The following is a 13,059-nucleotide window of genomic DNA, read 5'->3' as shown; positions in this document are numbered from 1 at the left end:
CAGAAGCTTTTCACCCCAAACTATGCCATACTGCGTGGCTCTGTGCTTTGAGGTCAGCCTCCAACTGAGTTTGAATGTTTGGGAAGAACACTGTAGGAAACTAACCTCTTTTGGGAAACCACAGAGAGAACAATGTTTCATGCACATTTGTTCCTTCTGCCTGTCTTCAGACAGTATGTATTGTGTACCAACTCTTCGGTCATCTCATTATTTAACCTACAAGGGAATTGATTTTGGAGCTCATCCAAGGCAGACACAAAAGACTTTTCAGAGGTGTTAATACTGAAGACAGTGAGCTACCAGCTCACTCATTGCAGGCTTTCTGTAGTGGATTCTTGCAAGGGACCACTCAGACCTCCCTCTATTTTATGTAACAGAGTTTAGGCATATTGCACATTTGAGATTGTCTTAAGAGTCTTGCATTCTGGTCCTGAATTGCAACAGCAATTGCAAAGAATCCTGGTTAGGGAGTGGTGAAGAATTTTAAAATTTTCTAGAATAACTAAGAAAAAAAGTTGAGGACTTTGTCTGTTGATTGTTTCAGTTTGTTATAATAAAGTGCAAGTTGCTCTGAATTTTTCAGGGAAAAATGTTGATTTGTACCTGTAATAGTCTGATAAAATTTTCTTAAACACTTTAAGAATTGTGTCTTGCCTATCTAGAAGGAGACAGTAAGCTGATACATAATAATAAATGCAGCTAACTTGAGACAAGATAAGTGAGAAAAACAAGAATAATTTACATAGTCCATATATCTCATGATTTTATTATCTTTGTAAAAGATAATTAATTCATATTTCTAAATAGCATTGTCTATGTAAAACAAGATTGCCAAGAGATTTATGGGATGTGTTGGGGCAGAGCATAACAAATTTTCAATTCTGCTTTCATTGAGAAGCCAGGTCTCACAGGGCTGTAATTAGTCTTTACATCAAGGTAGAGTACAAATGCTTGTTCACTATCATTGGAATTATTAGACCTGCAAGAATTTTCTGAAGAGCACAGAATGAGAAAATGCCTGTAATTTTGCTACTGGGGAATGTGTTTTCAGCATAAAGGAGCAGATGCTTTAAATACTTGCCACTGTATTTTGCAGCAAGTTCTGAGGATTGCAGACTCTTAGTTTTGACCCATGCTGGGCCAGTCAGAGTGCTTGCTTTGAGCTGCTTCTATGCCTTTTTTACATGCCAGGTTAATATAAAGGAAAACAACACATGAATTTATAGTATGTTAAGTATTCTCCTCTGTTTGGAAACTTAAAGCACACCCCCCTGTGCAGATGAACTGCAAATTATTTGGCTGACTATGGCCATTTTGTTGGGTTGAGGTTCAGTAGGCTCCCACAGGAGTGGAAGGGTACAGTTAAAAAAGAGTTATTTATCTCAGTACTAATTTGTGAATGAAGGATTTGGTTAGGTGTTAAAAAATTAGACTGTATATACAGTCTTTAATTCTAGTCTTAAAATGTAATAAGAAACAGAGGTAGGTAGTTTGTTGTTCTCACCAGCAAAAGCCAGCAAGCCTTCTGATAGATTAATGTAAAACTCACACAAGGGAACATTTTTTTCACACCTGGTCTGAGGTCTGGCTGCAAAAGTCTGTTCTATTGTTAACAGCACATGGAGAACCTTTAATTGCACACAGAGGTAGTAGCAAATGATGCTGAGTGATATTGGTACAATAACAAATTACTGTGAATCAAAAGGCCCAACTTTAACAAATAAAAAATAAGTTACCTTAATTTTTAGGTGCCTGACCTAACATTCTACCTGTATTTATATTGCCTGTACCAGAGCAGGACCCAGGGTAGCTTGCTTTTGACATGATGCCTCTGTCTCCACAGTGATGGTAGATGGATATGATTCTACTGGGAGCCTTCAGTTCAGTCTGAGCTCACACAACTGATAGATACCAAGTGCCCTTGCAGCAGCCAATGCCAAAGCCCTTCTGCAAAAGAATCCATGAGTAATTTGCTTCTTTGACGTTAACCACAGGGTGCTGCTGAATGATTGCTTTCCTGATCTACCTACACACTGCTTGGTCTGGAGGGCAGGCAGAGCCTTCTTTGTTATCCAGCCTAAGCCCATTACTTTCAGTCTGGCAGCACAGTTTGGCTGCATCTTAAAAGTATGAAAGACTTAACTCTCACTCTCTGTGTGCCTCTAGGCTCACCTTCAGCCTACACTGAGACCTTGCAGCATTCACTGAGAATGTGAGGGAAATGAAACCTTCAGTCCAGGCTTAAAATGTGTTAATGCACTTCTGAAAAATGCCAGAATTAATAATTAACCTTGTTGTCAAGGTAAAACACTTTCTGAACATGTTGATGTAAACCATTAATATAAAGTATGATTCCATATCCAGTATGGATAGGGCAAATTACATAAAATCTTCTTCCTCTTCATGGTCTGTTTTCCTAACCAGAGAAACAGAGACTTTCAGTTCAAGTGTGAAGCAGATCATCTATAGTTGGATTACTGGAAAGGAAAGCACTGTCCCTCTGTCTTTGAATGCTAGCTAGGATGATAGAACACCTCACTTGTCTGTTTCTTTCTTTAATTTTTTGGAGCTCTGTGCTCCTTTCATTCTTTTTCACAAATTACCTTCACATTCCATGTGAAGGTAAAATGTCTCCCGTAGCTGCTATTGACACCCAAGCTCAAGGAGGAATACAACTAATCTAGAATTAATACAGCAGTGTCTTTTAAATAGTCAGTATTGAAGCAGGAATCTTGGTCATTCCCATGGGAGGATTTGTTTTGACTGTTGTTAATGCAGAGCTGCAAAACAGAAGCACATGAACAATTAACATGTATTAGTCAACACTGACTCTGAAACATTTTCAGAGATGAATAACAAAGTTTCTGTACTATCAAAACCCAGCAGGGACACTTTCTTATAGAAGAAGAAACAAGCAACATCAAAGAAGTTGCTGTGGGATTGCATTAGCTAAACTGACTCAAGTCTTGTTAAACTGACATTGAAGATGTTGCATCTGAGAAGGTAAGTAAAGCTGTGCATGTAGCTAACTGGATGAAAATAAAGCATGGATGTATTTTTAGGACTTATGTCTAATGTATTTCTGTACAGTTTTATCTCCACAGTAAACGGAGTCGTGTTTCCATCAGAAGTGTGACAATAGTTTAAGTTATTTGAAATAATGTGGCTGTACACATACAGTCTCCTTCTGCAGGTGATCATTGATTTACAGTATCTTACATAAAAATATATTAAATCTCTTAACTGACTTTTGTTGGTATTAGTAAAAAAATCATCATATACAAACACATCATTTAAAGCTCTTCTGTACATAGCAACTGTCTAACCTAAAGACGTGGAAGTTAAAGGCACTCTAGATGAGGGCACCCTCCAGGCATATGCCCAGAAGCATATGCACAATTCTATTGACATAAAGTCAAAATAGACACCAAACCATGGTAGAATCTATGGCCTTTGAGGGATGCATACAATCCATTAACCTTTTTCCCAAATTTTCTTCATAACTACAGGTCAAATAATCTTCACTGGTAACAATAAACTACTCCCTGTAGTTTTACATTAGTGAATATTTTGCAAATCATGATTGAATCTGTAAATTGATCTCTCAGCTATGGTGGCTTGAGAAGGCATAAAAAGCAGAAAGTCTCCACTTTTCTATCCTCCTGCCAGCTATATTTTGTCAAAATAGTTGAGATTCCTGTCTCTGAATATAAAGAAAGATAATATCAATAGCATATGAAAAGCCACTTCTTATGTAGCCACACATCAAGTGTTTGTTTCTCCCCTCTTGTATTCTAGGACTGCAGTCTGACCTGTGGTACTTCTTATCTGTTGTTTATAGCAGCTGAATTGCAGCTGGGTGAAAAGTTACCTAAGGAAGTGAGAGCAAAGGTGAGTTTCCCAGTGTGATTCTAGTCCCTTATAATATGGTGTCTCTATCCTTGCAGTTGCTATGCAATTCCCTTTTCAAATAAGGCTTCCGCCACTGTCAGCATTTTGCTATTCTGATAGTTTTGAGATTTCAAGGGAGGAGCAAACAGGTCATCTGTGTGACCTTTTGTACAGCACTGCTCATAAAAAGTCACCCAAGCTCCTGAGTTAAGCATGTTTTCCATTTACTGATACCTCTTGTGGCACTGAATGAGGATTAGATTGACAAACTGTGCTGACTCACGAAGTTTCATAGAGCAACCCAAGAGAGTGGAAATATCTGAAAGAGCAGGCAACACCTTTTCTTCATACTAGTGAGACAGTAAATCAAGTCAATCATAAACAAAACACAAATAAGTAGTAGAAAGCTCCTCAAGCTGGTATTTAGCCTTGCTCTTGCTGTGATGAACAGCAGTGCCCCTGACAGATAATTTTTTCTTGGGTAGTCATTTTACAGAGACATCCTTTGTTTGTGGGCAGGAATCTGTGGACTTGAAGTTTAAAAAGAAAATTACACTAATGTAGTAAATACATGCTTCCAGTTTAAGTGATTCTAGCATTTTTGGGGAAAACTCTGTGGGCCAGGACAATGTAACTCCTACATTTACTGGGCAACTTTTAGTTTGTTTTCAAATTGATGCAAGGTATTGCTGCCCTTTATGACTGCATTCATTTTAGATATGTGCTGCCCTTTATGGCTGTGTTAAGGACTGCAATATGTGGATTAAATAAGTAGCCTGAAATGAGCTTTGCATTTGGCAGCTGCTCATATTGCTACAGCTTTTTAGCTTACTTTTAACTCTCCATGAGCCAAAGAGAAAATATCCCTGGCAAACATTTTGTATTAAACTTGACTAAACTAGGATAAATGAGACTAAGGCATACTTTTCTTTAGCTGCTGTAATCTACGTTCTGTTCCCTCTAACATTCAGAGTGCAAACTCAGTTAAGCAGGAAGTGGCCTTTTTTGCATGCCAACTCCATGGTGGCACTTTAAATCCAAAAGTGGATTAGTAACAGTTGCCTGTAATTAAATGAGTTATGAATTGCTTTAGTTAATTTTGCACAAGCTCAAAGCAAGCCTGTAGTTTTGGTACTAATGCTGAAGCAGAACTGGTTTTTATTTTACAGTATCTACCAGGTCCTATTGCAACTAAGAGCCTCAACAAGCTGTTTATATATTTGATTGGTAAGGCAAAGGAGAAGGCAATGACATGAACACTTTTACAACAGTGAAGAGGGAGATGGCATTTGCAGCATTGACTCTTTACCTGGTTCACACCAACTCAGAATTTTCCAAATGTCATGAGAACATTATAATGTCCAGTTTAGAAGGCAAAAGTGAGATGCAATAAGGACTACTGTGCCCATGGCTAGGCTGTAAATAAATGCCTCTATATAGCCCTTCAGCAGTTTTTATCAAAGGAAGTAATGGGCTTTTGGTGTTTTTGGAAATGTTGCTTTCATTTCAACAGCATTTCTTATGTCCAACTTAAAATGAGAGAAAATGAAATTTATTCTACATTGTGCACTTCTGTTCCTCTCTTTATACTTGACCACCTTTAAATTTATATATTGTTATTGATTGATTAATGTTCATATAATCTGTTGCATTCTTTTAACACCTTTTTTCCTGTTGGCTCCTAGTTTCTGTTAAGAGTTTGATTTGAAAATGCCAGCAATATCAACTGCTGTTTTACAAAGGTGAAAACCCACAGCATCTTTGAAATATTTTTATTAATGCTAAAAGTAACTGTGGTGGGGGTGACTGAGAATTGTCCAGTGGAGTTATTTTCTTGAGGGAGATTTAAACTTTGGCATAATTTTGGCACTCTCCCAATAATGAAAAATCAGTGATGTGTGAAAGGAAGATCTTAGGGACGGTGGCATTTTGTGAAAGAAAAGCAAAATATTTAACATGGGAAAAGTTGAATAAATTTCAACTGCAAGTAATTACAATTCCATGCGAAAAACAAGAGAGGTATCAGACATTTTCTTCTTATAATCTTCATCAAATTTCTCATTCTGTGCCACAGTGAAATGATTCTTCCAGTCTGCAACGGTGCCTAAGAAATTACAAAGCAAAAAAAGAGAAAATATTGATTTACCAGTAATCCACAATTTATTGGATACTTGTACTTCAATGCTTATTTCAAAATGACAGAATGACAACCAGACAGGGTTGATGTCAGTAACAAACCTCAGTACCTTTTCTCATGAATGGGGAAATGGAATGATCCATTATTCCTTGAAAGTCTTTAGTGTAGTTTGCCATGGGGTTTTCCTTCATTACCTCAAATGAGGTGCTATGGACTATTTTGTTTAGAACCTCCTCACTCAGATCCTTCTCCAGGAACTTTGCAATCTTCTGAATTTCTCGCTTTGGATTCTGCAAAAACAATTACATGGGATAAGACACAGAGCTAGGAAAAAGCAAAGAAATCAAAGGTCATGTGAGAGCTGCAATCCTCACACAGAGAAGATCAGGTTACTGTATTTACTGATACTGGGATTATAATATAAAACTGTTGCTTGTAGTTAGTTTCTGCTAGACTTACAGATTTCAGAGCTCTATAGACATATGTTCAGCCTTTTACCTCCTTCATGTCTTCATAGAAGAGATAGAGGATATGGTGCTTATCTTTTGCCTTCCACCATCCTTTTACGTGGTCATGCCAGGAACCCCAGAGGACTGTAAAAGAAGTAACATCAGCAGCTATAAATGCTGATTGTGTCTTTAACATATGTGGCACTCATGTTTGCCTCTTAACCAGTACCTGTGAATTTCTGAGCTGGTTTTGAATCAGTATGGCTGTGATAATAAGCTCTACTGTGCTCTGTGCTTGCTACTGCACTTTTGCTATTAATCCCTCAGGTTTATGGATGCTCAGAACTGGACTCCTGTGTAACTTTCAAGGGCAGCAAATGCAGATGCATTATAGTCAATGAAAACACACACTTCCAGTTTTCATTTGATCATCTGGCCAAGGCTTGTGTTAATTAGCCCTGCTTGGGAATGTATGGACAACAGAAATCCATTCCAGCTTGCATGATTCTATGATTCTACCTGGTTTCAATATTTGCCATGCTATCAGAAATGCCTGCTTCTCTCAAGCAAGTGCCAAAATGATTAGCAGAAGTAAATATGTTCTATACTGTATGTCTGCTCTGGGACAGATAGCTCCCAAGCTGAGCTGGTCAAACACAAGGCATAAGGGCTCCTTTGGACGTGTGACTCTCATGCTGGTTCAGACAGTGGTATCTCTAGGCCTACATGGTGACAAAAATATTAATGACCGAAGGAAGCTTTAGTGACTCAAACCGTAAACTGCCATCCACTTGACCAAATTTTGTTTCTTGGATATCCTGTGATATCAGCACCTCTTTTAGAAAAGGAAGAATCTGCTTCTGGGGTTGCCTGCCCTTAGTTAGAGAACTGTCTTTTTTCCGACACTTGTTTTTTATATATATTAATTTAGGTTCAAAGACTTCCTTATTTCTATCCAAATTAACTCTCCACTTCTTTTTTAAATTTCAAATTTTATCAGTTTATAGTAAGACCAGTTAAACCATTGTTCCTTTTCAAGTGGCTTATTTTAATCTTAGAGAGAAGAGATGAAGCGTGAAAATTGTGATATATGTTTCTGAATTATAACAGAATAAAGATTAGTGTTTATATTTTTTCTCAAAATGGAAGCTTAAAGATAGATTTAATTCTTTAGGTAATAATAAAAATTTGTGAATGAAGAAAAATTATGACTGAAACACCTTCAGCAGATATCCTTCCACAGTGTCTGCACAGGATTTCAAACCATAACCAAAATTAAAAAACCAATGCCATGCATTCTTAAAATGATCAAAGTCTCATATACAAGTGATTGCAGTTAATCACCTTTTCCAGTCACAAATTTCTCCACAAACTCCTCCCAGGTTCCTGGATCAGGCAACCCTTTATTCATTCTGTGGAAATGGTAGTATGACACCAGGTTGTCTTTTGCATTTCTTGCCACGTAGATTATCTTTATTGATATGAAAAGAGAGAGAGAAAGAAATTAACTTGCATATACAAATATAGATATTGAGCATCTCCTGGAGTTTTCTCTTAGAGCCTGCTGGTAGAGATTTAAGAGTTTTTGCTTTCAAGCTGCCATTTTCTAGAATCCAGCTCAGGTAACATAGTTGTGACTTTTGATTCCCACAGACTTCACACATTAAAGGAAAAATATTTTTTAAGACCTTTTGATTTCCCAGCAATTCTGGAAAACACCTGATTTTTATATACATTAATTTCCCTGGTTTATGTCACTTTCTTTGCTGTGAGGTAGAACAGGGCTCTTCAGCCTTACCTTACAGTTTTGTTCCCAGAAGGATGGAGGCAGCAGCTGCACAGGCAGATGAGTTTTCATTGTCCGTGGAGATGGCATGGCTTCAGCTAACTCCACACCTGGGAGTTTAATTATGTGGGATGTTTAATTATGAAAAGTTGTTCTCTAAATTGAATTAGCCCTTCTTTCCTATGCTCACTCATGTGATTGTGACTGTGACTTTCCAGCAGTTCACCTTGCATTGATCACTCATCTCCAAAGCTCTTACCTAGCAGGGTAACATATACAACATTACTTAAACATCTTCAGTGTTTCTAGAGAAAATTTGAGCTGTGTATTTGAGTAGAAGAGATTTATATCTTTTTGCTTTCTTGGGCCCATACTTTCTTTCAAAGGGATTATGATAAACATCGGTTTCTATTTATCCAACCAAAGCTTTTCCTTTGCAATATTTGGTGGTCTCCTTCCACCTTAGAGGTAAGAAATATTAGTTTCTTTCTAGGATACAAGAATATGATGGCTGACTTTGTGGGTAGCACATAAAGAGAAAGGAGGAGAATGACGGTGGATTTTCAGTAGCTATGAATATATGGGACTACTTGGGAATATCTGATAATATTTGGAGATGTGTTATCTCCTCCCGTTTCCCTTTTAGACATCTATCATTACTTCCATAAATTTTCCCTGTCATCATGTATCATCCTCTGTCATCTATCATTTTTGTCTCTCTCTGAGTCAACACAGTCTAGTTTAGAAGAGAAAAAGTAGCACTTCTGCAGAGCTAGTCAAACTTTTTAGCTTCAGATGTGAGAGTCTGACGTAACGATTTGTGTGGAAATGCAGCCCTTGCTGAGGGAGATTTTTGTAAGAAGCTGCAAGCCAGTGAAACCTGCTGGTTGTCTGAATGTTCCATAGCTTGTTTAGATGACTAGACTCTAGAACTGAGCAGCAGTTACTTGAAAGAGTAGCAAAACCACTAGAAACATTATGCACCTCTCAGAAATATGTCTATGACATATGTTTCTCTTCCATACAGCCTGAAATCTCAGAATGGCATTCAATTGCCTCCATGCCTCATTCAATTGCCATTATATACATATCTGCTGCTGGTTTCGATACTGTGGAGTATCAAACACAGCTTCAGATACTACTACAAATATCATGGTCTTCAGTAGCACCTGAAGCAATCCCATCTGCCAGCCTTGCAACACCTTGAGTAGCACTAGATGTTTATGTTAAAGCACCTGAACTGGTCCTTAAGAGCCAAAATGGTGCTTAGTTTAAGAACAAAGCAAGTGGGACCTTTTCCAGGATACTTGCGGCATCAGCATTATGAGCTTGTTTTGTTTCATTTTGTTTAAAATACAGATAATATTCACCTGAGTAACGTGCAGACGGAGGCTCTGCCAAAAACCACTCGAGGAAAGGGTGGCGTTTGTAAGTAGTCTCACGTTTACACTTCTCGGTATCTCCATTTTGTTGAATCATATCCACTATCTCCTGGGTCCATGTGGTACCTGAAAATGTCAAGTGTTTAGATGCTTCCCTCCAGGATAGCCAAGAGTTTCTTCTATTAGGGCACTGAAAGCCAGAAGGATGGACTCTGTGCTAATGGGGGAAAGAATAGCATAGAAAATAGTAGACAAAATGGAAAAAGAGTACAATACAGGCAAAATGCCTAATTGAGCAACAAAGGTAATTCTCAAAGCTCAATTCCATTTTAGACAGACTTCTTCTTGCCTAAAGAAATAAGTCCCCACACCAGTACTGAAAAAAACACTGGGATAAACTCACTATTGTTGGGAGAATATTATTTGCAGAGGAATGAAACTTCCTTCTTTAATCCCTAACAAAAATTCAGCTATTTTGTTTTCATACTGAATTTGAGTAAAAAAAATGCGATATCTGAACTTCAAGTGAGTTAAAATTTCATACAGTTTGAAAATATTAAAAAGTTGAAGTATTTGTAAAGTTTCCCTTTGAACCATGTTAATGAAAGTCTGTACATTTCATCTGCCTGAGTGACTGCAACATTTGTGAGAGTTACAGTACAGTGTATCTCATGTGTCACTTTTCTTTTATAGCTGTCATCTCTGTGTCAGCCGCATCTCCTCTGAGGTACTGTGGCAGGTCAGCTAGAGAACAGGCTAAGGGATAAATTGGAAAGCAGTTTAGGCAGGAGATTCAGCCCTTCTTAAGATGCTTGTGTGGTGCCTCTCACACAGATATGGCATCATGTCAAATGGAATCCTAACTTTATTTATTTTCAGTTCAGTGGCTAGAAGGTTTTAATCCCAACTGGGTTAAATAATGTGGTTTTGCCTTTAGTATACAGGTAGTAAATCAAAAGCCTTCAGGTTTTACAAAACTAATGGTGGATTTTTTTGTTAAAAACATTTTTCCCCTACTGACAAAAAAAAAAGCCCTAAAAATTCTTGCTAATTAAAATAATTATTTTTTATGATGATCAAATTCTCCCATATCTGTTCCTGAATCTCCAAAACTGTATGTTTTTATTCATACAGAATTCATATTGATGGTTGTTATTAATAGTTTTCTTTTGTAGTAAGTATAAGGGGTTTGATGAAGAGGACAAATATTGTCCAGTCACTGAGTAAAATGCCAGATAGCTAGTAATAATAGTGGTATTTTTCTTTGTTGGTTTGTTGACCAAAATTATTAAATTAATTTGGTTATTTTAAAGAATTAATCAATTTTCAGAAATCACTACTTGTTTGCACAAAAAATCATTCTCCAAATACATAATATGTTTCAGAGTCATACAGTTAGTTTTTATTATTTCTTAGTAATGATCACTTGTTTCTAGGCACTGTTAAATCACTACATATTGGTGGAAAACTCCTATTGTCACCATTAATATAAATGTATATAATCTCAGTTAAAGGTCACAATTTTAGGTCATTAGACTTTGGGTGTTTGTACTTCAGTAGTAACAGGTAGTTGTTGCCTCTGCCAAAGAAGTCAGGAGTTACTAGTCACAGCTGACACAACTTCATGTCTTTAAAATATGTCTAGCCTGGAGTTAAACAAATATTAGTCACAAAAAAAAAAATCTCAATCCCATCAATAAGCATGATGCTAAACTTTTTTATTCTGTTTCCTACCCACACCAACCTGCTTTTGCATAGGTTGCAATGAGCACATCATCAGGCTTGGCTTTGAACTTCCACACTTGGTCCCAAATGCTGGCAATTGGTTCTGTGAGGAGAACGCCATCCAATTCAAGTAACCCAGGTCGAATCATTGTCTCTCCCAGACTCAAATCTTTCATTTTATTCATGGCAATGAGTACTGCATGAAGAAAGGCTTAGAATTAACATGGCTGCTCTGAAAAAAAATCTGAGTTACTCATCTTGAGGTCTCTCTTATTGACAAAATTCCATGTCCTCTGATTTCTTTTTGCCATGATTTGGTCTATCTGGATATATATAGACCCCTTAAAGCTGGATCTCATTTTCAGAAATGCATGGTGTATTGCTAGTGGTAATTTTCTGTGTCTCTAAAAATCACTTTGTTTACTCAGATACAAGAAGAGAAAAAAGTCATTATTCTCATATCAAACACATTCATGTAAAATTCGGATGATTGCTATGAAGGCTTCTAAAGGCAAAAAAAAATAGTAATCAGAGGTGTGATTCAAAAGAAGGCAGAGAATAACAGCAGGTAATGAAATCAGCACACAGAACCCAGCCCTTCCTCTGTGAAGAAAATAAACAGAAATGCCTGCTAACACCCTTTGTGCCTTAAACTCACAAAAATATTTACAGACCTTTTCTGTGTTTCGTTCCTAGATCTTGGCACTCTTGGAACTCTTTGCTGTGTTTTGAAATATGTTGCCCTTAAATAACCTAAACTTGATTGATCATTAACTAAAGGTTGTTAGACTTTAATTATGTGAATCAATTTGGTTTATAATAACTAGGTATTGATTTCTCAATTTCTCCCAGGAAGACCTCTTAAGCATAACTTTCAGAGCTCCAGAGTCTGGTCAGAAGAAAGCTGTGCTTAAAGGGAGGCTATAGAAATAATCTCGACTAAAAATATCATCCAGAAAAAAAGACATTTCAATCCTAACAGCAAATATTGCTAGAATATTTTCTTTAGTTTTCTTGTTTACTCACAGCAATTTCCTACAGATTCAGCAGAGCGGAGATGTTGGATTGGTGGCTGGGCAGTCACTAAAGAAATTTTTAAGAAATGAAGGCAAAAGAAACTTGCCTGAGAATTTTTGCTGCTTAAATGTCTTCAGTCCTTGGCTGTATTGACAACTACACAGGAACTTAAATCTTCAGGCACAAGTAGGTTGAAAGCTTGTGTGGGTGGAGATTCCATTCTTCCTATCAGTATGAGGAGAGTAAAGGAGGAAGTGCAGCAGCAACCAACAGCTGAGCACTTTTTCTTGCATGGTTTGTGAAATCTGATTGAATCCTCTGAAAGAAAAACACTTGGAATTCTCATGTAAAGAATGATTCTTTACTGGCAACAACATAAAATATCAGTCAATAGCTCCAGCAAGGTTATTAATTTGTATCTCTCATTGTCAGCAGTCTTGGAATAATTAATTTTCTTCCTAATATCTAATCTAAATGGCAAAGATCCTGTGTGTACAGGCAAAGGAGTAAACATCCCAAAAATCTTATTCTCTACTTCCCATCAGCAGGTGATCCAGCCACCTCCCAGAAAGCAGGGCTTCAGTCCACAGGTGGTTGCTGTATGTAAGCCTACTGCACTTATACTTACTAGCACTGTGGGAGTGCTATGGGGAAAATAAACTCCATCTTATG

At 37.3% G+C, this 13,059-nt stretch overlaps 1 protein-coding gene across 1 annotated transcript; it reads right to left on the bottom strand.

The window, feature by feature from the left end:
• Window positions 1-5,652: 5,652 nt before the first annotated feature.
• On the bottom strand, window positions 5,653-12,072 carry SULT1C4 (sulfotransferase family 1C member 4). The gene is made up of 8 exons (XM_058825248.1): window positions 12,045-12,072; window positions 11,390-11,566; window positions 9,634-9,771; window positions 8,276-8,373; window positions 7,822-7,948; window positions 6,527-6,621; window positions 6,138-6,318; window positions 5,653-5,995 (listed from the first exon to the last, which is right to left on the bottom strand). The coding sequence occupies exons 2-8, from the start codon at window positions 11,553-11,555 to the stop codon at window positions 5,883-5,885; spliced, it is 918 nt and encodes a 305-aa protein (XP_058681231.1). The 5' UTR covers window positions 11,556-11,566; window positions 12,045-12,072; the 3' UTR covers window positions 5,653-5,882.
• Between the last annotated feature and the right edge of the window lie 987 nt (window positions 12,073-13,059).

Source organism: Ammospiza caudacuta, chromosome 2 (assembly GCF_027887145.1).
Source record: "Ammospiza caudacuta isolate bAmmCau1 chromosome 2, bAmmCau1.pri, whole genome shotgun sequence".
Classification (NCBI taxonomy): Eukaryota; Metazoa; Chordata; class Aves; order Passeriformes; family Passerellidae; genus Ammospiza; species Ammospiza caudacuta.
The sequence above is the reverse complement of the archived record's forward strand: the minus strand, read 5'-3'. Positions and strand labels throughout refer to the sequence as shown.

Coding starts and splice junctions, on each gene's coding strand:
- SULT1C4 (XM_058825248.1), bottom strand. CDS start 11,555: ATGAATAAAATGAAAGATTTGAGTCTGGGAGAGACAATGATTCGACCT. Junction 7,949..8,275: donor TCTGGGAACAAAACTGTAAG/GTAAGGCTGAAG, acceptor ATATCAATAAAG/ATAATCTACGTGGCAAGAAA. Junction 6,622..7,821: donor GAAATTTGTGACTGGAAAAG/GTGATTAACTGC, acceptor CTTCTTTTACAG/TCCTCTGGGGTTCCTGGCAT.